Below are 22073 nucleotides of genomic sequence, written 5' to 3'. Positions count from 1 at the left end.
CAAGCAAGACCTCAAATTATCAAGACTTAATTCCCAGTTATGGGATTAATGCTCAACAACTAATGATGACTTTTAAATATTCCTTTATAGGTATTTTTCCCTGGTGGCTCAGCAGTGGAGAATCCATCTGCCAAAGCAGGAGATGTGGGTTCAATCCCTTGGTTGGGAAGTTACCCTGGAGAAGGAAACGGCAACCCACTCCAGTATTCTTGCCTGGGAAATCCTATGGACAGAGGAGCCTGACAGGCTACAGTACATGGGGATCGCAAGAGTCAGACACAACTTAGCAATTAAACCACCACCACCACGTAGGTATTTTTAAAGCAAATTTTAAGTTTGCAGTCTTTAGCAAGATTTCTGTTTGTTTTCTTATTGTGCTGGAAAACAAATATTCATTATTTGTTTCTAGAAAAATATGTATCTTTTGATTTGTTTCATTTGCAAATAGAAACTTTAATACAGAAAACTGACAAATAATTTTTAAAAGAAGAAAAGACAGAGGAGCCTGGCATGCTGCAGTCCATGGGGTAGCAGAGTCGGACATGACTTAGCCACTGAACAACAACAAATAATAATAATAAATAGCTTGAAGCAAATACACACATCACTAAGGAAAAGCATTTTGAAAATACATTTGTATCAAGATGTAAACTAGTCTAGATGACTGGATTTGGGGAATCAAAAAAAATTCTAGAAATTTTGAATATTGGAATTTAGGCATTTGAATAAATTAAGGGCTAGAAGAGGTGTTTAAGGGACTGTGGAGGGCAGAGTGGACTTCAGGAGCTACGGTTACTAGGAATGATGTAGTGGTAATGTAGTAGTAACAGCTCTTATTTAAGAACATTTGCTATACACCAGGTCCTGCCCTAAGAGCTTTGTAAGCTTTGACCATGAAGTAGGCACTATTACGTCCATTTCACTGATGAGCAAAATGAGGTTTAGGAATATAATACCTTATTCAAGGTTGTTACCTAGAATAAATCCAGAACAAAGTCATAAACATTCTCTTTCTTCCCCTCTTGAGTATAAACAAGTTAAATTAATAGAAATGTGGTACAGATTTGGAGGGTAGAAGGGGTGAAGATATTAATACTATAAAGTAAAATAGGGAGATGTGTTGGTTAGGGTAACAGAACAAGGACCATCAGTTCAGTTCAGTTCAATCGCTCAGTCGTGTCCAACTCTTTGCTACCCCATGAACCGCAGCACGCCAGGCCTCCCTGTCCATCACCAGAACAAGGATAGTGGTAGCCAACTAAAAGGAGAAAAAAGGCTGGTTGGGGAACAATTTGCAAGAACAGTTTTCAGTCTTTGACTATATAAATTTCTAACCTCCCTCACCGGTCACTTTACAACAGTGAAGCAGTTACTTCAGGGCCCCTTACCCACAACATCCAGGCATCTTAGCCCTTTAGTAGCAACCGGCATGAAAAGAAACAAACAACAATCAGGCTTCAAAGAGAAAATCACAGAAAACACCTTAGTTTGAAGAAAGACTAACTCGGTAAGCAAGAGAGGAACAAAGGCAAGGACATGGTGAAATGACACTTCTTAACGTCCAGTTAAAGGAAATTCCACCAAAAATTACTTGCAGGAGCCTGATTAACCCTGAATTAAACTCAGGGTTCCGCACCTGTACAGTTGTAGACTGAATGAGATCTGGCCTACCCAGATCCAATATCCCGACACATGGGACTCCCTCATTCGCAATCTAAATACGTATTTTATTTCTCTTGGTTCCGTCTGGTAGGGGGGTTCTGTGGGTTTAACAAAAAAGGGTATGGTTTGGAGCGGAGGCACTCTGCACAGAAAGTAGAGCAACACGGGACCAGTGCAGCCACTCCACAAAAAAAGCCGCCGGCACTGCCAGCGACGGTCACAAAAAACCCTACCCCCAGCACAGCCCCCGCCGCTGCCACGCCAGCCGCCGCCGCTCGGCCCGCCCCCCAGTGCTCATTGGCTCTCAGCCCCGACGCCGACCCACAACCTCTTGCCTATTGGGCCAGACAGGACCTGGGGCGGGGTGCGGAAGTGAGAGCCTGGGACTCCCGAGAGCCGCCTTCTGGAGCGAAGGAGGAGGGGCAGGCGGTGGGACCGCGGGAGGGCTTCCCGAGGAGGGGGCGGCTATGGCAGCTGCGCGGAGGCGGCGGCGGCTGGGACAGAGCGCGCGCCCGGCTTTGAATGAGCGGGGCTGGGACTGAACCGGCGGAGCGCGAGCTAGAGGAAGCGACCGGCAGCGCGCGTGCGCGCGCCTTGTGTGCGCGCGCGGCTCGCGGCAGCTCGGAGCCTCCGCCGGGCGGGCGGGGAGGGGGAGGGGCAGGTGAGTGTGTGCGGCTCGCGCGCCCTCGAGGGGCTTCCCTCCCCCACCCCCATCCCGATCGGGACCCGGTGTGGTGGGGTGGGGGGGGGCGGGGTTGTCCTCTGCTCTTCTCGGCTTAGCTCTCCTCTCTGCCCCGCACTTCCCGCCCTCCCACCTTCCTTTTCTTTCACCCGGTCTTCCCCCCAACCCAGGCCGACTGCCACTCTAGGATACTGCTTCCGGGTCAGGGTGACCTCTGGGGTGAGGGACCTGCGACCCGGAGCGGGCCCGGGTCAAGCAGCACTCATCATGCTTCTCCCGCGTGGGAGACCGGCTGGCCGGGCCCCGGCCCGGAGTCTCCCCTCTCCCCGTATCTGCCCCCCAAGGGGAAATCTGCACCTTCTTCCTGCCCTTTCTCTACAGGCCTTACTCCTTCCCAGGCAGATTTTTCCAAAATCCAAATCCCTGCCCACTGGACACCCTCTTGGAGCAATTGAGAGCGTTTCACCGAACGCCCTACGTATGGCGTCGGATTGTGTAACCTGAAAACGCTTCTGTCGATTTTTGCATCTGTACAGTGGGTATGATTTCTTTTTTTTTTTCATCAGTTAATTTCAGGTGGGTAATCTGAAGTTAAGCATTTTAGTTTTGAAACTCGTTCCTTTTGAGCCTATCAGGAGACTTTGTTTTGCCTTTGTGCCTTTGTGCCTCGGTGGTGGTTGAGGGTCTGGCTTTGAGCTGCCAGAGGCGGCCGGGTGTTGAACTTTCCCACCTGCTCTCACATTCTACTTTTGCCCTTTCTCTTGCCGCTGCTGAACTTTGGTTTTTCAAATTTGAGTGAGGTCAGGTGGTTTTATTTTTGGAGCCTTGCAATATACCATAACCTACTTTAGAGAGTTACAAACTTAATTTGAGGATTTCTGTACTGAAGTAGATCATATGGAGTTTCAGATTTTGGTATTAAGAAAATTCAGAACTATCGTTTCAGAAATTCAGCAATTAATGACTTGTTTAGTGTGTACCAACATAGATTTTGCCTTGGCTTATTTAACGATTTATGACATGGTATAATATAGTGACTCTACAGAAAAGCGGTTTACATGGAATTACAGGGAGGAAAGGTACATTTAATCTTTCAGATTCTAATGCAGCATTCTTTTTTAAAATTGTAGGTGAATCTTTTTCACTTGACATAGCCAAGCTGTCATTGCTATTGATTTCCTAGAGAGATTATTTGTCCATAAGCCCTGAAGGTCTTGATACTTATTTTGGCTTTTATCTCAGGTTTTTCTATTTTTGTAGTAATTTTTAAGGAAATCTTAATTTTAAAATTGTATTAGCATTTCTCAGTCCTAGTAAGTAGTTTGAAGCAGTCAGAATGCAGGTAGCCTACAATGTGTACTTCTCAGATTAGTGATCCAGAGAACATTTCAAAAATCAACTGAGGCATTGAGTGTCAAAGAGGTCTCTTAAATGGGATGTGGTGTGGGAAGAACCTTGGCTTTGGGGTCAGTCTCTTTAACTTCTGGGTGAGTGAATGTGAGTTTCACTAGTAGTTGAGCCTCATCTGTTAAATGGGAGTAGTGAAATTCACCTCCTTTGTCGTTAGGATTCCTGTGAGGCTATAGAAACAAAATAGATGGTCTCCAACTATATTGAGTGCTCAAGGAATGATAATTTCCCTTCATTTAAAAAATATTTGAATACCTACCATTAATTTCCCTTCATTTAACAAATATTTGAATACCTACTATGTGCTTGAAGTTGGCTAAGACCTAGAAATAACCAAACTGAGCAAGACATGGGGCTCTGCCTTCCTAGTCCCTTGCATTGTCACTAGCTTTTGACACTTGAGCAATGAACAGTGTTTCTGTGTACTGAGTCGGTAGTATTTCCCATCACCCAGGGTAGCTGTATCTGTTACAAAGTAGATGCTTGAACTGGACTGGAACACTGAGTAAACACAGATCCCAAAGAATATTCCTGGCTCCAAATCAGTGTAATTGATAAAATAAAAAATGTTGCTTGATGTGGTTAACTTGATTGCATTTCCCAGCATTTTAGTTGCAGTTGGTCAGAAAATTAATCTTGAAAATTATAATATCAGCATTGAATTGCTAAGATGGTTTATTGTTAGTGAGGTATTCTTGGTTTTTGAGTTAAGTAGACCTAGGTTTGAATCTAGATCATTGGCTGTGAAAACATGAGCTTACTCTTTGTGCTTCAATTCTATGAAAAGAGAACAATAGTATCTATCTCATAAAATGGCTTTATGGGTTGAGAGAATACCTAGTGATACCTAGTGCTTGGCACATAGTAGCTGGTCAGTGAATATTAGTTTTTCTCTTTTATTAATCATAAAAGCAAATTTTCCATAAAATGAAGATATTTTTAATTGCTAGGGAAAGAATTCTGTTCTGGTGTCAGTAATAGTCCCACTTGACAATTTACTGTTGAAACAAAACTTTAGATTTTATTTGTAGGCACCGTTAGTCATTCACATTGACAAATACTTATTGAACAATGATATGTAGCAATATTTATGGCAGGGTGATGACTATTGTTACCAAAACTTCACATGAAACTTATTCTCAAATCTTCATTCATATAAATGCTGAGACTGACTCTGCCCCAGTCCGTAAATACTAAACATCTTCTTCCTTCAAACATCCTGATAGAGGGTCTCCTCAACTCTTTCCCCTTTTCCGCCTAGTGCCACATGCTCTGCAGTTTCTTTCCTAGCTATCTTTTTTGTTTATATTTTTTTCTGAAAATTCTAAATCTTCATTTAGGAAGTTTGCTTTCTTTTGGTTGAGTTTAATCCTTGACAAATCAGCCTTAAAATGAAGCTTTTATTCATCATCTTAATTGTTCAGATTATTCTACTTGTATGGAAGCAATCAAATCTTTCTTTCAGTTCTTACTTTGCAAACAGTAACTGGCAAGGTAACATGAACAAGATCCTCACAGGAAGGATTGTGCTGGATGAATACAGTATATAGAAATAACTGTGGTACAAAATGGAAAATATAGGTACAGTAAGAGAAAAATACTGCAATTAAAACTTTGCAATAGTTCAGCAATAAGTAATGAAGCCTTATGCTAGGAGACCTCAGTGGAAATAGGGAAGAATATGGGCAGTATTAGGAAACAGAATGAAGTCTTTTTTTGTAGTTGGCATATAAGGGGATAAGACAAAGGAGGAGTCAAAGTTGTTGCATTTTTTTTAACCACTGTTGGGTGGTTTACCACTAGTAACCCACTGTTTGGAGATGTTTTTGACAGAGATATTTATAAGTTATTTGAACAGTGAGATTTTTAATATATTTTTTGTTCAGTTTCTTTTAGAGTCACTGTTCTTTTCATCCTCTCAATCAGTAAATCAACTCCAGAAATTAATGACATTGACCATTGTTTCATGTACTTATTTACTATTGTGTATCTTCTTTGGTGAAGTGCCTATGCACACCTTTCACCCATTTTTTAAAAATTAGGTTTTCTTACTGCATTTTGGGAGAGCCTTATATATTCTGGATACAAGTCCTTTATCAGATATATGCTTTGCAAAAGTTTTCTCCTAGTCTGTGACTTGTCTTTATATTCCCTTAACAGTGTCTTTGAATTACATAAATTTTTAATTTTGATGAAGCCCTGTTTATCCATTTTCTTTTTTTTTTTTTTTTTTAGTTCTACCACTTTATTTCTACCAACCCATCTTCATCTCCCTCCACCCTCGTGCACACATGCTCAGTCATGTAATCCCATGGACTGCAGCCCACCAGGCTCCTCCGTCCATGGACTTTTCCAGGCAAGAATACTGGAGTGGGTTGCCATTTCCTTCTTCATATCCATTTTCTTTTAATGGGTTGTACTTTTGGTGTCATTATCTAAAAAAATCTTTTCCTAACCCAGGTCACAAAGATTTTGTCCAGTTTTGTTTCTCTAGCAGTTTTGTAATTTTAGGTTTTACATTTACATCTGCGATCTATTTTGAGTATTTTTTGTAAATGGCGTGAAATATGGATTATAGTTCTTCGGGTTTTGGTGGCTTTTTTTTCTTTTGCATATGGATATCCAGTTTTTCCAGTACTTTTTATCAAAAAAACTCTTTTCTCCACGGAATGGCTTTTACATCTTCATAAATTTCAGTTCTTCATATTTTATGGGCCTATTTCTCTACCTTCCATTTGTTCCATTCATCTCTTTATCAATCTGTTTATCAGTTGACTCCAGTACTATACCATTTTGATTACTGCAGCTTTATAACATATCTTAGAATCAGGTAGTATTAGCCCATCTGCTTTAATGTTTTTCAACATTTTTTGACCATTATAGATCCTTTATATTTCTGTATGAATCTTAGAATTAGCTTATCGAATTTTAGAGGAAAAAGCCTCCTGAGAGTTTGATTGGGATTTCATTGAATCTGTAGTTCAGTTTAGAATGATTTGCTATCTTAATAGTATCAAGTCTTTGAGCCCTGAAAGATCTTTGTAAAAGTTAATGAAGCTCTTTAAATTTCTCTCAGCAATATTTTATAGTTTGCAATATATGTTTTTCATTAGATTTGTCCCTAAGTACTTCATATTTTTTGTACTCTTACAGATTTCTTAGAATTTTAGTTTGTGATTGTTTGCTGTTGCTACATATAAAAATACTGTTGATTATAGATTCCATTAAATTTTCTACATAGAGTATAGATACAATTTTACTTCTTCCTTTCCAATCTGAATGCTTCCTTTCCAATTTGAATCTTATTTTCTTTTCTTGCTTGATTGCACTGGCCATAGTGTTGAGCAGAAATGGCAAAAGCAGATGTGCTGGTGGGAAGTAGCCAGTTTTTCACTGTTAAGTCTCAAATTACTATAGGCTTTTCATAGGTGTCCTTGGTCAGGTTGATAAAGTTCCCTTCTATTTCTAGTTGGTTGTGAGTTTTTAAGGAGTTTTGTATCTATGTTCATAAGATATTGGTCTTCAGTTTTCTGGTAATGTCTTTGGTCTAGATTAGTATTAGCGTATTGCTAGCCTCAAAGTGAGTTAATAAATAATCCCTTCCCTTCAGTTTTCTGGCAGTTTGTATAGAATTGGCTCTGAATTCTTAAGTATTTGATAGAATTCACTCATGAAACCATCTGGGCTTAGGGTATTTTTAACTATAAATTCAATATCTTTAATAAGTTTAGAGATTTTCAAGTTATCTCTTCTTGCTGTGTTTTCATAACTTGTTTCTTTCAAAGAATTTGTCGATTTCACCTTATCAAATATAGGCGTAAAGTTACATCTCCTCAATATCCTTTTCATATTTGCAGACTCTGGTAATGTCACCTCTCTTTTCTGATATTGGCATAATTTGTTGTTAGGGACGTAAGTTTTGGATTGTTATGTACTTTTGATTAACTGACCCCTTTATCATTATGAAATGAGCATTTTTATGCCTGCTAATAGTATTTTCCCTAAAAATCTACTCTCTGACATTGAAATATTTTAACCTTCTTTTGCTTTTCTGTTGAGTATTTTTTATCTCCTTTGTTGGCTTTTTGACTGTAACTGGACTTTACCCCTCAGAGAATATAATTGAATAGATTTGCTGGGGGTGGGCCCATTTTTCAGCATTTCTTTAAATATGTGTGAGCCCCTGGACTAGATGATGTCTATAGTTCTAACTTGCTAACTGTGTACTTTTAAGTTACTTGACCTCTTAATTTCCTCGTCTATAAAATGGGTGTAATGAAATGCATCTAGAAGCTGAAAGTTTAAAAATATTTTGAAGAGTATTACTATGTTCGTGTGATTCAGATTTCAAAAGGTAAGGAAGACTCAGTACATTCTGTTTCATACTCTTTGAATTTTTACTAGAAAACAAGTTATAAATAAATTGCAAATAAATATTTAAGTACAACTTAGAAAACCACTCTGAGAATATTTTGAAAAGGTTTTTTTCCTCTCAACTTTTGAGAACTCTTCAGAACTTTCTTGTCAATATGATTTACATTTTAATTTTTAAGTTTACTGTGTTTTATTTGTGCTGTCTAAAGGAAAGTAAAAATATGTCTGATTTTTACAGTTCGAAGTAGGACTTTTCAGGTTGACTTCAGAACATAAATATAGCTTATGAAATCACCCTAATGCATTTATTTTTGTGCTTTTTTCCACAGGTTTTGATTTCCATCATGGCTATCACACAGTTTCGGTTATTTAAAGTTTGTACCTGCCTAGCAACAGTATTCTCATTCCTAAAGAGATTAATATGCAGGTATAGAAACTTTATGTTCAGATTGATCTGGTTACCTTCTTGCTAATTTTGGATACCTTCATAACTTCAAAAAGGCAGGGCATATTATATTTAAGCTAAGTATCTTGATTGCAGTATTCATGCATTAATCTCTAGTATTTTTTTAATATTTTCTCAGATTTTTACATGTTTTTTTCAGATCTAGAAAGTAGAGGTTCAGATCTTTTCATCAGAGTTTTACATCTTCCATTAATATCGCTGTACTATAGAATTTCAGAGATAAACCAACTTTCATATTATAATCATCACGAAGTTTTTATGTACATAATTGTTTTATTATCAGGATATTTTCAAGATGATTAGGTGGAATTAGGCATAGGTATTTCTTTACATAGTAGTACATTATGAGTGTTATGTTTATATTGGAAAAAGAAAAGTTTAACAGGAAAATCCCCAAAGAAAATAGATTTTCCTTTTTTTTTTTGATCTCTTAAATAATATTCCAGAATGTACAGGCAATGCAGTCTAGGTAAGTCCTTCTGCTTCAGTAAGTCATTCAGAGACTTGAATTCCTTCTGTTTTGTCATTCTGCTGTACCCAGGAGATGCAGTTCCTGAATGGTGTGTCAGGGCACTTCAGGGCTCGCGTTACTCTCACAGGGGTACCGAAGGGTGCTCTAAATTTCTAATAAAACACACTGAATGTGATAATGTCTATTGAACACTATACAATCTGTGGGCTCAGGGTAGTTCACGTTTGTAACATTAGATCCTGCAGTATTACTTTTGATGATGTTCTTGAATATTTGAGATAAGTTTTTGTTTACTTGTATTTGGGGTGACCTATCTTTACAAAGCTAGGATTTTAGGTTGTAATTAAGAGCAAGCACTAAACCAGAATTAACATGGAACAGAAAATGAAGCTGACAGAATCCAATCTGATTCCAAGGCTTGAGAAGCTATACAGTATCCAACAGGTACACACATTCTTTTAGTAAGTAATTGTAGTTATTAAAGAATGAAATGAAAATATTTTTTCTTTAATTTCATATGTGTTTTTTTCTAATGGCTACTAAGCAGGTAGGACATACATAAGTATTATTTGGGCCTATGTACTTAATCAGTGGAACTGTTAGGTATTTCTTTTGACCTAGAGTACTGTGAAAAAAGTACCTGCACAGCAAGAGTTGGATAGAGTAAAAGAGGAAATGGAAGGTAGTCAGCTCTCTTTTTTAGTGGATATGATTTAGAAAATACACATAATTCTGTTCACAGCCTACTGTCCAGAGCTTAGGCACCTGCTGCAAGGGAGGCTAGGAAATGTATTCTGTGACTAAAGGGCCATTTTATAACTACTAAAACTCTGAGGATTAAGTGGTGTAGAATTTATTGTTAGAAGTAGCATGACCAGAAAGTAACTAGGTTAAAGCAGGATGAGAATGGGTATTAATGCCAGGAGACTAGAGGTTGAAAGGAATAAGTTGTTTTAACTGTGGTGATAAATTCTAGGTGTTTTTCTCTTTGCATCTGTTATTTCCAAAAACTTTTGTTGAATATAGGTTACTTTTAGTGTAAGTTATTGCAAAGTTCTATCATCTGTACAAGTTTCCCTGGTATCTCAGTGGTAAAGAATCCACCTGCAATGCAGGAGATGTGAGTTCCATCCCTGAATGGGGAAGATCTCTGGAGTAGGAAATGGCACCCTGTTCCATTATCCTTGCCTGGAAAAGTCCATGGACAGCGGAGCCTGGCGGGCTACAGTCCATGGGGATACAAAGAGTCAGACATGACTGAGCACATACATGTGCATTATCACTATAAATTTCTCTTGTCAGTGTAAGCATATTTAGGATTGATTGTATGTTCAATTTTAAAGAAAACTGACCTTTGTTAGAATAAGCTTTTCTTAATTGTCAGAAGGAACATAGATCATGTACTCTAAAATACAGGTTTACATCATAAATTTAGGAAGTAGACTATAATACTTTTTTATTCATCCTTTAAACAAATAAAATAGGATTTCTAAACTTAGCTGACTTTACCAACTATCTCTAAGCAGGTGTTTCATAAATTATTTGACATGAAGCAAGTGACTCATCATTTATAATAGCTATCATTTTTTAATGTCATTAAAAAGCAGGCACGTGTCTATTTTAAATATGTCAGTTAAAGCCTCACAGCAACCTTGCAAAGGTCGGTTTGAATACCTGCCTTTTACAGATGAGGATGCTGAGGCTCAGACATAGGTAATTCTGACCAGATTCATAATTAATAGAAGTAACATTGAAAACCATGGTTTCCACAGATTCCATTGCCCATGCTCTTAACAACTCTATGACAATACCTATCTTGTTTAGTGTAATGCTTCACTAATCCTTAAAAGTTACTGAGTACAGTTTACAATTCAACCCAGTGATTTTCAAACTTTTTAATAGGTTAATAGTAATCTTAATAAGAAACCAACTATGTAAAACAAAAAAAGCCAGGCCACCCTGGTTAAAACAGCATAGGTATCCCAGAGCATCACCTACAGAAATCACAGAACTCTCAGGAATATGATTTGAAACCAGTTTCTGGTTTTGTTTTTGGCTTTCTAGTCATCCTGAGTTTGACTGTAATTCTGAATCCTAAGCCAAAAAGCAGTGTGTAATTCTGGTCCAGTATTTAAAAACATTGAAAAGATATCTGATATATGCCTTTCTTTTCATATATTAACGAACAACTGTTAATTATTAAAGTAAATAATTCAAAGCTGCAGAAGACCTTGTCTGTAAGTCTTAAGTTATTGTCTGTAATGCTTTTACTTATGCTTGTTTTGGTGGTTTCTTGAAATAAATTATTTCATATTTTTGTTTTAGATCTGGTAGAGGACGGAAATTAAGTGGAGACCAAATAACTTTGCCAACTACAGTTGATTATTCATCAGTTCCCAAACAGGTAAAACTTTTTTTGTACATTGAATAAGTATTCCTGAAGCATATTTTTCAAACTGGGTTGTAAACCATTAATATGTCATGAAATTAATTTGGTAGTCATGGTCAGGATTTTTATTGTTTTATTGTTAAATTTCTTTATTCTAAAATTTTAACTTTATTCTTTCTTTTTTATTTCTCTGCTGAGATTTTCTATTTTTTTCATTGGTTTTAAGTGTTTGCTCTTGCTTATTGGAGCATTTTTGCAATAACGTATTTAAAGCCTTAGATAATTCCATCATTTGTATCATCTTGGGGTTGGTGTCTGTCGCTTGACTTTTTCCATTCAAGTTGAAATTTGTTGATTCCTTGTTTGCTGAATAATTTCAAGTTATTTCATGGATTTCTTTGAATATTATGTTTGGGACTCTTATCTTATTTAAATCCTATAAGAAATATTGTTATTTATTGTTTTATCAGGCAATAAACCTAGTTAGGGATAGATTGTAAGTTCCAGTCCTCTTTCTGTGGGCTGAAGAGTCAGTTTCTAATGTCAGTTCAGTTTTCTAAGCATTTTCTTTTGCTTTGTTTGGTTGTTTTTATTTTAATGGTTGAAACAGAATGTCTAATTCACAGAGTGTTTCTTTCTTAACTTTTGATCTAGTTTTGCTATCTGGCATAAAATGTATATTTTCCCATTGGTCAAAAAATTTTGAAAAAAACACTGTTTTAGAAAGCTCATTTTTGTAATGAATGATGAAATTTTGGACTGACAGTGCTGATCATTTAAATTTAGACAGATGTGGAAGAGTGGACTTCCTGGGATGAGGATGCACCCACAAGTGTCAAGATTGAGGGAGGGAATGGGAATGTGGCAACACAGCAAAATGCTTTAGAACAACTGGAACCTGACTATTTTAAGGACATGACACCAACTATAAGGAAAACCCAGAAGGTACATTAAAGATGTGTGCTCTTGGAAATTAAACTGTTAAACTGCTCTTCAGATTCCTACAATTAAAACTAGACAGTCTACTTAGTATTTGATAGAAAGCCGATTTCTAACTGTCAATTGTGTTTTCTGTCATATTAGAGAAGTTTATATATTCAAGTGAGCTGGCCATAGGTCTGGTAAATTGTACCCCCACATCTCTTAAAATTATATCTAAGCGTTCATAGAAATCCTCCTGTATGTCAGATTCTAGACTCCAGTCTCTGCTGTGGGGACTAAACTGAATAAGATACAGTTCTAGCCTTAGAAGAATTCATAGATAGTGATATCTACAAACTGATAATGCTGATAGCATCCATTGTCTATAACATTATCGAACTGATGCAGGGCTCTGAGAATTTAGGGTAATTGTGGTGGGTTTGCATAGTCATTCGCACTTTATTTTATCCCTTTTGAATTGAATGTGGACAGTCACTTCAGTATACAGGGAATTAGAAAAAGAACAATGGCTAAGCATTTTTCTTTCTTTTTATCAAAATAGTACATGTACATTTAAAATTTATTTTTAAATTAAAGAGTGTAGAAGAGCTTATAATGAAAAGCAATAGACTTCTGTCCCATCATTCTTCAAACCCGTTCTATTAGAAGCAGCCACTCAAAACTTTTTCTGTTTATCGGTATACAGTAGTCTTATCTTGCTATTCCTAGGCCAGTCACAGGTATTGTCTGCCAACTTCACACTGTGGTAAATGGGGGTTTATTTCATACCACCCTTATGCCCATTTCATAACGTAATGGTGTTATTCCAGTCTACCTCATCAGTCATCCTGCTGTTTCCAAAAAAAAAAAAAAATTACTTTAAGTGCCATTTCTTATTCAATCAAGCATTGAAAATATTTCTTATGAATATATTTCATAAAATAAGGACACTGTTTATTCTGCATTTCTCTAATAGGGTTTTCACCCTCTTCTACCTTCCAGTCAGTTTCAGCTGTGCCTTTATTTTTAGATGTTCAAGGCTGATAACATTGACATAGTATAATAACAACATAGTTGTTTTTATTGAGTTGTCCAAATGTCTCAGTGCTGAAAAGCATTAGGTTGTATATTTTTCAAGGAGTTTTAAGTGAATTTCTTAGTAGATGAATGCTTTTTGCTTTGAAAGTCTTTTGCTGCTCCTAATAGGAACTTACTATATTACAAGTAATACCTTAATAAATTAAAATGAAAGTACTTTTAAAGTACAAAGCTAATACTAGTAGCTTGAAAGAGTTAATGTGTGCATAGATAGCCACATGCTTAGAGAACTGGTTATACTTATGGTAGGACAGTGTACCCTATCCTACCAGAGGATATGCTTTAAGTATAGAACAGGAAAGAAAGGTAGAACATATTTAATTATAAAATGCTTTGGTCAGTTAATTCATTTGTCTCTTTTTATAGAATGGTGTGTAAAATGTTTCTGTAATTCTATTTCAATTACTCTTTCAGATCATCATTAAGAAGCGAGAACCATTAAATTTTGGCATCCCAGATGGTAGCACAGGCTTCTCTAGTAGACTAGCAGCTACACAAGATATGCCTTTCATTCATCAATCTGTAAGTGTGTTAATGGTATCTAGGCAAGAGCTTTTTTTTTCATTTCTGTTTCCTTTAAGGAAAAAGAAAAAAATTAAAATGACTTGAACATAGTATTTGTATGACTTTGAAACTGGTTTAGCAGATCAAGAGCAACTGCCACGCCCTGTCCTTTTATGAGACTCTAAATTACATCAGATACTAAGATCAGAGTCCATTGCACACATAAAAGATGGAGACAAAATGTGAAAATATAAAAATATGACCTTTAAAGAGATTACCACTAAAATTTAACCTTAATAACAGCTTATTTTTAAGTAAACTATGAATTTTTAAGTTAAAGACTTGTATGTACATTTAAAGTGTGGTTTAACTTAAAATGGATTTGACTTAAATACAACACTTTTAAGGGCAAAAGTAGTGAAAGTTTATGTTTTCAACCTTGGAGGCCATCAGATCCAGCTTTGAAATTTTTAAAACACATCACTGTCCAAACCCATCCCCAGTTTTTAAGTATTGGTGTGTTTTGATTATTTTATGCACAGCTTATTTTATGCAGTTATCTTATGCATTTAATTATTTCTTCACTAACTAAACATTCCAGAATGAGCATTTTCATTGGTTTGTGGAAGGAAAAAGTGAACTTAGAGGCCTGGCCTGGGGAATAGTGGAAGGTAGTGTGGCCAGCCTAATGGTGTCAGGTAAGGCAGTAAGACAGGCAAAAGGAAGCACAATACAAAAGTACTCCAGTAAAGAGTAGATTTTTCCTGACTTGTCATTTTTGTCAGACAATAAGTGCGGTTCAGAAGTCTAGAAAATTACTTGCGCTTAAAGGGAGATGACTGTACTAGGTTGGAAACGTAGGTTCTTCCAGTTCACCTCCCCAGCACAAGAGTAGTCCAGTCAAGCATCTCTAATCCCATGTGGGGTCAGCCTCTCTCTTCTCTTTCCCCGACTTACACACTCCTTCTTCTTACTCAAGAGAGAGAGAAACAGAAGAAATGTCCTATTCTTACTTTTTCCAAACTAAAGTAGGAGAAAGTAAAGGAAAAGTTAAGGAAAGGAAAGTAAAGGAGAGTTAGTATGTTAAAGGAATATCCTTTAAAACATGAAACAGGAAGAAAGCTGGACTTGCTAAGACTTGCGTATGGAAGGTCATGCGTCTCAGGAAACCCCTTGGTTCCAGGTACACCAGGGGCAGTCATTTGATCCTGGAGAGGATGTGATAAGAAAGTGAAGAAGACACAGGGCAGTGATGAGGTCTGAGTTATGCTTTAAAATACATACTCTTCTTGACCACTGAATGGAAAAAGGATGAAGCGAAGTTAGTCCACTCAGTCGTGTCTGACTGTTTGTGACCCCATGGACGGGGGCTCGCCAGGCTCGTCTGTCTGTGAGATTCTCCAGACAAGAATACTGGAGCAGGGAAAAAAAAAAAAAAGAATACTGGAGCGGGTTACCATTTCCTTTTCCGGGAGATCTTCCTGACCCGGGGATCGAACCTGGGTCTTCTGCACTCCAGACTGCACTGCAGGTAGACTGTTTTCCGTGTAAGCCACCAAGGATGGCTCTTGACTGTTGTAATTTTGTTTTATTTTGTTTTATTGTAGCCTGAATTAGGTGACTTAGATACCTGGCAGGAAAACACCAATGCTTGGGAAGAAGAAGAAGATGCGGCCTGGCAAGCCGAAGAAGTTCTGAGGTATCTGAGTAATATTTGCACAGCCGCCCGAGTAGAACCGGTTTTGTTCATGTTACATTTAAGGTCAAGAAAGTATCTTCTGCCAAATGTTCTATTTTTCTTCCTTCTCATTTGAGCCCTAGATAATCTTGGATAGTTTTTTTGTATTTCAGACTACATGTGCTATTTTATATGATTAAAACCTCACAGAAACCAACAATTTAAAGCATTATAGATACAAGAGAATAATTTACTAACGAAGAAGGAGATTGTCTACATACAGACACCATATTGTACTATATGCTTTATGCTTCATTCCCTATAAAATACATCTCTTGAAATGTCCTGCTATAAAATGTGAGTCACGACGATATTTTAATATTTTCTCTAGGTCAGAAATTATACCTTTAGTTTTGTTTCGCCGTGGTCTAGCGTAGTCCAGCACTGCTCATTCAAGTATAGTAGTGAATAGCACCGCTGTGTTTTTCTGGTTGTGTCCGGTCTTAGCTGCTGCATGCGGGATCTCTGCTTGCAGCGGTTGGACTCTGTTGCAGCACTTGGGCTTAGTTGCCCCGGGGCATGTGGGATCTTAGTTCCCCGTGCTGTGTGCTCAGTGCTGTGTGCTCAGTCGCTAAGTTGTCTCCAGCTCTTTGCGATCCCAAGGACTGTAGCCTGTCAAGCTCCTCTGTCCATGAGATTTCCCAGGCAAGAATACTGGAGTGTGTTGCCATTTCCTTCTCCTGGGGATCTTCCCAACCCAGGATCAAACCCAAGTCTCCTGCATTGGCAGGCAGATTCTTAACCACTAGACCACCAGGAAAGTCCCCAGCACTGTTATTTGAAAATAATTTGTGTTACTCTCTACATTTGTATGTGTGTTTCACCTGAGGTACTTGAAAACCCTGAGGTAGATAACGTAAGTCATAATACTTACTGCCTACTCTACAGAAGATACTTTTTCTGGAGGTGTACAAGTTTGTTTTTGTTGGTTATGTTCTTTTTTTCTTTGTTTTTGTGAACAGTAAGCTTAATCCTTGCTACTACCACATTAGATCAAAAAGTAAAAAGAAAATTTACCTTGAGAGTTTATGACTGTTTATCACTGATAAAAACTCTATGTAAATGTATCTGAATTACTTTTGCATTTTAAAGATGATAAAGTAAAATATAGCAGTATGTTTTCTTCAAATATGGTTTTTATAATTGGGATAGAAAATGAATTACCCTTATCTGACCATCTTAAAACAACTGATTTCATTTTTGTATTTTCCTTTCCTGTGTTTACCAGTAAATTATAATTACCTTGAATAGCCAGCAGAGGGTGCAGTTAAATAACTGAGAGTTAAGACTGACTTTTTTGGTCTTGTCAGTACTTTTTTCAAAATTTTTTTTTTTTTAAACAGAAGGAGGTCACATTATAAAAGCCAGTAAAGGTGTGAGAGTTTTAAATATTTAGTTCCTGTTTGATAATCATTCAGTATAAAGGATAATCATTCAGTTTTAAAATTGGAAACAGCAACATTTATGTTCCACGAATTGTCAAAAAAAGATGTCGCTTTTTTAAACTCTATTTCTTTTGGATACATCATAGAAGTCTGAGTATTTTTAGAACATTTTGGAATTGGGATTCTAGTGATGATTGGTTTATCAACAACAAGGATAAAGAAAAGGGCTATTCATTTTGAATCCAGTCATCTTAATGACAGCACTGTAGAGTTTGTGAGTTCACTGATCATAGCTGAACATTTACGGTATAAAAACCATCTTTTTTTCACCCTGTCATCTTGCACCCTGAACAAAACAAGACAAAACCCCCTGCAAACTCCATGCTTTTGAAACGACAGCTTGGGAGGCGGAGACTATTAGTCAGTAATAGACATGCTTCATGCTGCAAGTTGGATAAGTAGAGCCAAAGACACCTGGAGGCTTCCATATGTTGTTACCACCCCCAGGAGAACACTGAGAATTTTCAAAGTATCCGTAATCCATGCTTCTCACCTAGCCTGTTTCCCATTGCTACTTTAAATACTACCAGTACCATCATCAGTATCATTAAGGAAAAAGATTCTGGTACTTTAGTCATTCCAGACATGTATCTGGACAAGAAAAAAATATTTTGTCAGCAGTAATGTCCAAGTTGCCTCTGGTACCAGGAAGATTAATTGTTGATGCTTATATTTCGGCTGGTAACTAGGTCTGAGCTGGATTATCTTATTTGTTTGTAACTTAGCAAGCCTTTTATAATTCTTTTTCTTTTTTCTGCCACTGACATTTTGATGTTTTTAGTGCGTATTATCAGCTTTGCTTGAAAGTAAACAGAACTAGTGAAAAGTAGATTTTTTAAAACTATTCTTTTGAAATTTTAATTAGGTGGTGGTGATGGTCAAAATGTTGCCTAAAATAAGTCTCTCTGAATTTTGGTCATCCATACCTCTGCTTACTCCCATTTATAAGTATGATTGAGAATCATATATATACCTTTGCCTCACTGTAGCCAGCTTTAGCTCTCCCGTGTGTGGGTAATCCACGGTAGGTGTTTCTGTGTGTAACCCAGTGTTGCCTGTCCTGTGCCCTACAGCTTCCTTCCTCACCTCGCATGCTTCTTGACTTCCTGTCTCAGACCCTAAGCCTTCAGATCCAGGACCAACTTCTGTTCTCCTTTCTCCTCTTTCATTACCCTATTCCTATCCCCACTTTCCATACAAGTCAGTCAATAAAGATGGTGCACTTAGATGTGGAATCTAAAGTATAACTCAGGCACTTCCCTGGTGGTCCCGAGGTTAATACTTGGCCTTCCTATGCAGGGATGTGGGTTCCATGTGGCCAAAAAACCAAAACTCAAAGCAAGCAATGTTGTAACAAATTCAGTAACGACTAAAAGTGGTACACATCAAAAAATCATTTAAATAGTAAATAAAATATGACACAAATGAACCCACCTACAAAGTAGAAACAGACTCACAGACATAAAGAACAGACTTTGGTGCTGGAGTGGGGTGGGAGGTGGGGGTGTGGATCGGGAGTCTGAGATCAGCGGATGGAAACTGTTATATAGAATGGGTAAACAGTAAGGTCCCCTGTATAGCACACAGACTACATTCAGTATCCTGTGATAAACCATAATGGAAAAGAATATTAAAAAGTATATATATGTGTGTATATATAACTAAATCGCTTTGCTGAACAGTAGAGATTAACAGAACATTGTAAATCAACTATAGTTCAATTAAAAAAATCAATAAAGATAGAAGTGTTTAGTGGTTCTGTATCAGTGGAGTTAGGGAGGGGCTGGGGGAAGACACTTCATAAGTGTAATTATTAAATTTCCACCGTTCTGTCCCTTCATGAGTGAAGTGAAGTGAAAGTCGCTCAGTCATGTCTCACTCTTTGAGACCCCGTGGCCTACACAGTCCATGGGATTCTCCAGGCCAGAATACTGGAGTGGGTTGCCTTTTCCTTCTCCAGGGGATCTTCCCAACCCAGCAATCAAACCCAGGTCTCCCGCATTGCAGGCAGATTCTTTACCAGCTGAGCCACAAGGGAAGCCTGAGAATACTGGAGTGGGGTAGCCTATCCCTTCTCAGCAGATCTTCCTGACCCAGGAATCGAACTAGGGTTTCCTGCATTGCAGGCAGATTCTTTACCAACTGAGCTAGGAGGGAAGCCCTTCATTAGTAGAGCTAGTTAAATTTTAATACTTAGAATTCTAGCTTCTAGTTGGAAGGTATGTCTTTGCATTTTCTTTTTGCATTGTGCTCTGTACATCTGTGTTCTTGATATCCTTGAGCTGACAAGCTTTTAACTATTATCATAGCAGGATATTTAATCCTAAATCCACAAAAGGAGATGTGGTCCAATGGAAACAGTGTTTTAGTGAAAATAACTTGAATAGGAGTCAGGAGATATAGGTTCTTAGCCTTATACTTAATCTTATGACTTTGGCCGTTTTACTTAGCCTGAATGCCCCGTTTTAGTTATTCTTAAAACAGAGATAATACCTTTTTTATTTTGTAAGTCATGTTCTAAGGATTAAAAGAAGTACTATTTTGAAAATCCTTGAAATTTTCAAAGCAGTGAGAAGAATGAAGACTTTAATTTAAACTTACATTTGATGATAGTAGAAGGGAAGTGCTGTTTCTTTCTGGACCTTATTTGCCATTTTACTTGTGTAGTGTTCTCTAAAAGTAAAAATATGCTTCTTTTCAGGCAGCAGAAGATAGCAGACAGAGAAAAGAGAGCAGCAGAACAACAAAGGAAGAAAATGGAAAAGGAAGCCCAGCGGCTAATGAAGAAGGAACAAAATAAAATTGGTGTGAAACTTTCATAACCAATGTTCTTCAGATGTCATAGTGCCAGTGGGAGAAATGCGAGCTCTACAACCCAAGCAGCATTTGTATGGAGCCAAGAGTATTTTCAGAATACAAATACCCTGCTTGATTTTAATGCATTCATCAGCCAGCCAGGACACCAGGATTCTCTCAAAGTCCCCTGAACTCTTAGTGATTGAGACTCAAGAGAACAAAAAGGACTTATGAGACCATATTTTCTTTAACGTGTTCCAAGTGTAAGACAGTTGTTTGTTGTAGAGAAATTATTACAAATGAAATATATCAGTACCTCTTCAAGCTAGTGTTTCTAGCTAATTCAATGGGTGTAAATAATTCTGTGATGGGAAAGAATTCTGCTGTCTATAGTGCTTTCCTTCAATGTGCATAATGTTAAAATAAATAATTTTAAATATTTGTTTGTTTCCATGATTACCCAACCTAAATCAGACAGACTTGCAGGGCTTTGACTTCTTATTTCTATTGTCAGAAGCTGGTGTTGGCATATATTTGCTCTGACTTCAACTGGCATTCATTAAGGCATCTGGTCATTTCAGTTTTCAAGAAAATGACATTAAATGCAATAATTTTATTTATCACAAACATTTTATACATCGTTTTCTTTTAGATGGTGTTGTAATGTTTTACTTATTTGTAATTTATATCGCATGTATAAACATACTGAAAATCAGCTAAAATGGCAAATTTGTTTTACATTATTATAATTTGTGAGTTTTAAAAGCTAGTATTTGTAGTTTTCCCGTCATTGTAGATTTTACGATGTTATGGTATCTTTAAGTACCTTAGCTCCTCTCTGCCAAAAGCCATTAATTTACAAATGCATAAAGCCTTCAGTTCTACCGATTCAAAGCTTTTAGATGATTTCTGTATCAGTTTTGTATAATATGACATAATGCAAGTTACCTGTGTTGTTGACTAAGGTAACGTTGATTTATTAAACCAAGATAGGAATAATAATACTTCTATTTTTGGATGTTGACAAGCTCTAAAATAGTTTTCAGGAAATAGATATAGACTGTGTTCATAGGGAAAAATGTAGATTTGATAGTTTAAAATCTCATTAATTTTGTCTCCTCAATTAAAATACATCCAGCCTGACCTTCTTTGGCTTTGGAATTAAAGATTTTTACTTTCTTAAAAGTTGCTGCCCAAAATTAACATTTTGTGAGTTTTTTAAATGTCATAAATACAGGCCAAATACTGCTAATTCATTGGAATTAAAGTGATATTTCATAGTAAAATCACAAACTATACAATAAACTCCTTAAGTTCTTAGCCTAAGCATCTAGACTAAATGCAGTTGTTTTTTTATTTTCTTAAAATTTTTATTGGAGTACTGTTGATTTACAATATTGTGTAAGTTTCAGATGTACAGCAGAGTGAAATTGGTTGAAATTTAACTTTGGTTAAAAGCTTCCTGTTAGAGTCCCAAGCTCTATTTTCAGTTATGGTTATTAGAGAGTTTTTGCCAGTGAACTCCCAATTGAATAGAATTAGACTCAAATTTGTAATAAAAATGAATTATTTTATGTCTTTTGCATTTATTTATTTTTAGTTATTATGGGAATGCTAATGTGATTTCTCTAAATTGGGGGTTCATAAAGGCTAATTTTCCTTTAGTACAAATGGTTTTTACTGCTTTTCTGCAGAGTGGACAAGTATTGAAATCTGCTTTGGTCATGATTTTCATGTGTGACATTTTTTTTGTTTGATTTTTTAATTTTTATTTAGAAGTAATGACTGGATAGAAATCACAGTCCATATGATTAATTAGGAAGAAAGAGATTTTTCTCATGGAAAGAATAGATTGAATTCTTATATTTTTTGACCTCTGTTGGTGTAAACTAGACTCTTGTATTAAACTGGGTATATTGTCCCAATAGAAGCCGGACATATGATAAGCCCTTTATAGTAGCAAACTGGTTCCTTTAGCTTCTAAGTTTATGGTTTCTGTTTTTGTTTCCTTAATTTTAGCAAAGGATTATCAGCTTTAGGAGCTTATTAGTAGAAGTAAAAAATTCAGGATTCATCCTCTAGTTGAATCCTGGCTCTGTTTTAGTGGCACCTTTGA

At 36.9% G+C, this 22073-nt stretch overlaps 1 protein-coding gene across 2 annotated transcripts; it reads left to right on the top strand.

The window, feature by feature from the left end:
- Window positions 1–2443: 2443 nt before the first annotated feature.
- Window positions 2444–21531, top strand: EBAG9 (estrogen receptor binding site associated antigen 9). 2 transcript variants are annotated; one of them, XM_061123594.1, is made up of 7 exons: window positions 2444–2883; window positions 8458–8555; window positions 11392–11470; window positions 12242–12400; window positions 13889–13996; window positions 15586–15677; window positions 19863–21531. In XM_061123594.1, the coding sequence occupies exons 2-7, from the start codon at window positions 8473–8475 to the stop codon at window positions 19981–19983; spliced, it is 642 nt and encodes a 213-aa protein (XP_060979577.1). In that variant the 5' UTR covers window positions 2444–2883; window positions 8458–8472; the 3' UTR covers window positions 19984–21531. The 2 variants fall into 2 exon arrangements, with proteins under 2 accessions (XP_060979577.1, XP_060979578.1); XM_061123595.1 differs by lacking the exon at window positions 2444–2883 and adding an exon at window positions 5980–8108.
- The last annotated feature ends 542 nt before the right edge of the window (window positions 21532–22073 follow it).

The sequence above is a fragment of the Dama dama genome, chromosome 21 (assembly GCF_033118175.1).
Source record: "Dama dama isolate Ldn47 chromosome 21, ASM3311817v1, whole genome shotgun sequence".
NCBI classification, from domain to species: domain Eukaryota; kingdom Metazoa; phylum Chordata; class Mammalia; order Artiodactyla; family Cervidae; genus Dama; species Dama dama.
The sequence above is the reverse complement of the archived record's forward strand: the minus strand, read 5'-3'. Positions and strand labels throughout refer to the sequence as shown.

What these genes read in the sequence shown, in the direction of transcription:
- EBAG9 (XM_061123594.1), top strand. Translation starts at nt 8,473, where the DNA reads ATGGCTATCACACAGTTTCGGTTATTTAAAGTTTGTACCTGCCTAGCA. An exon ending in CTATAAGGAAAACCCAGAAG is followed by an intron (nt 12,401 to 13,888) that starts GTACATTAAAGA and finishes TTACTCTTTCAG; the next exon opens with ATCATCATTAAGAAGCGAGA. An exon ending in TGCCTTTCATTCATCAATCT is followed by an intron (nt 13,997 to 15,585) that starts GTAAGTGTGTTA and finishes GTTTTATTGTAG; the next exon opens with CCTGAATTAGGTGACTTAGA.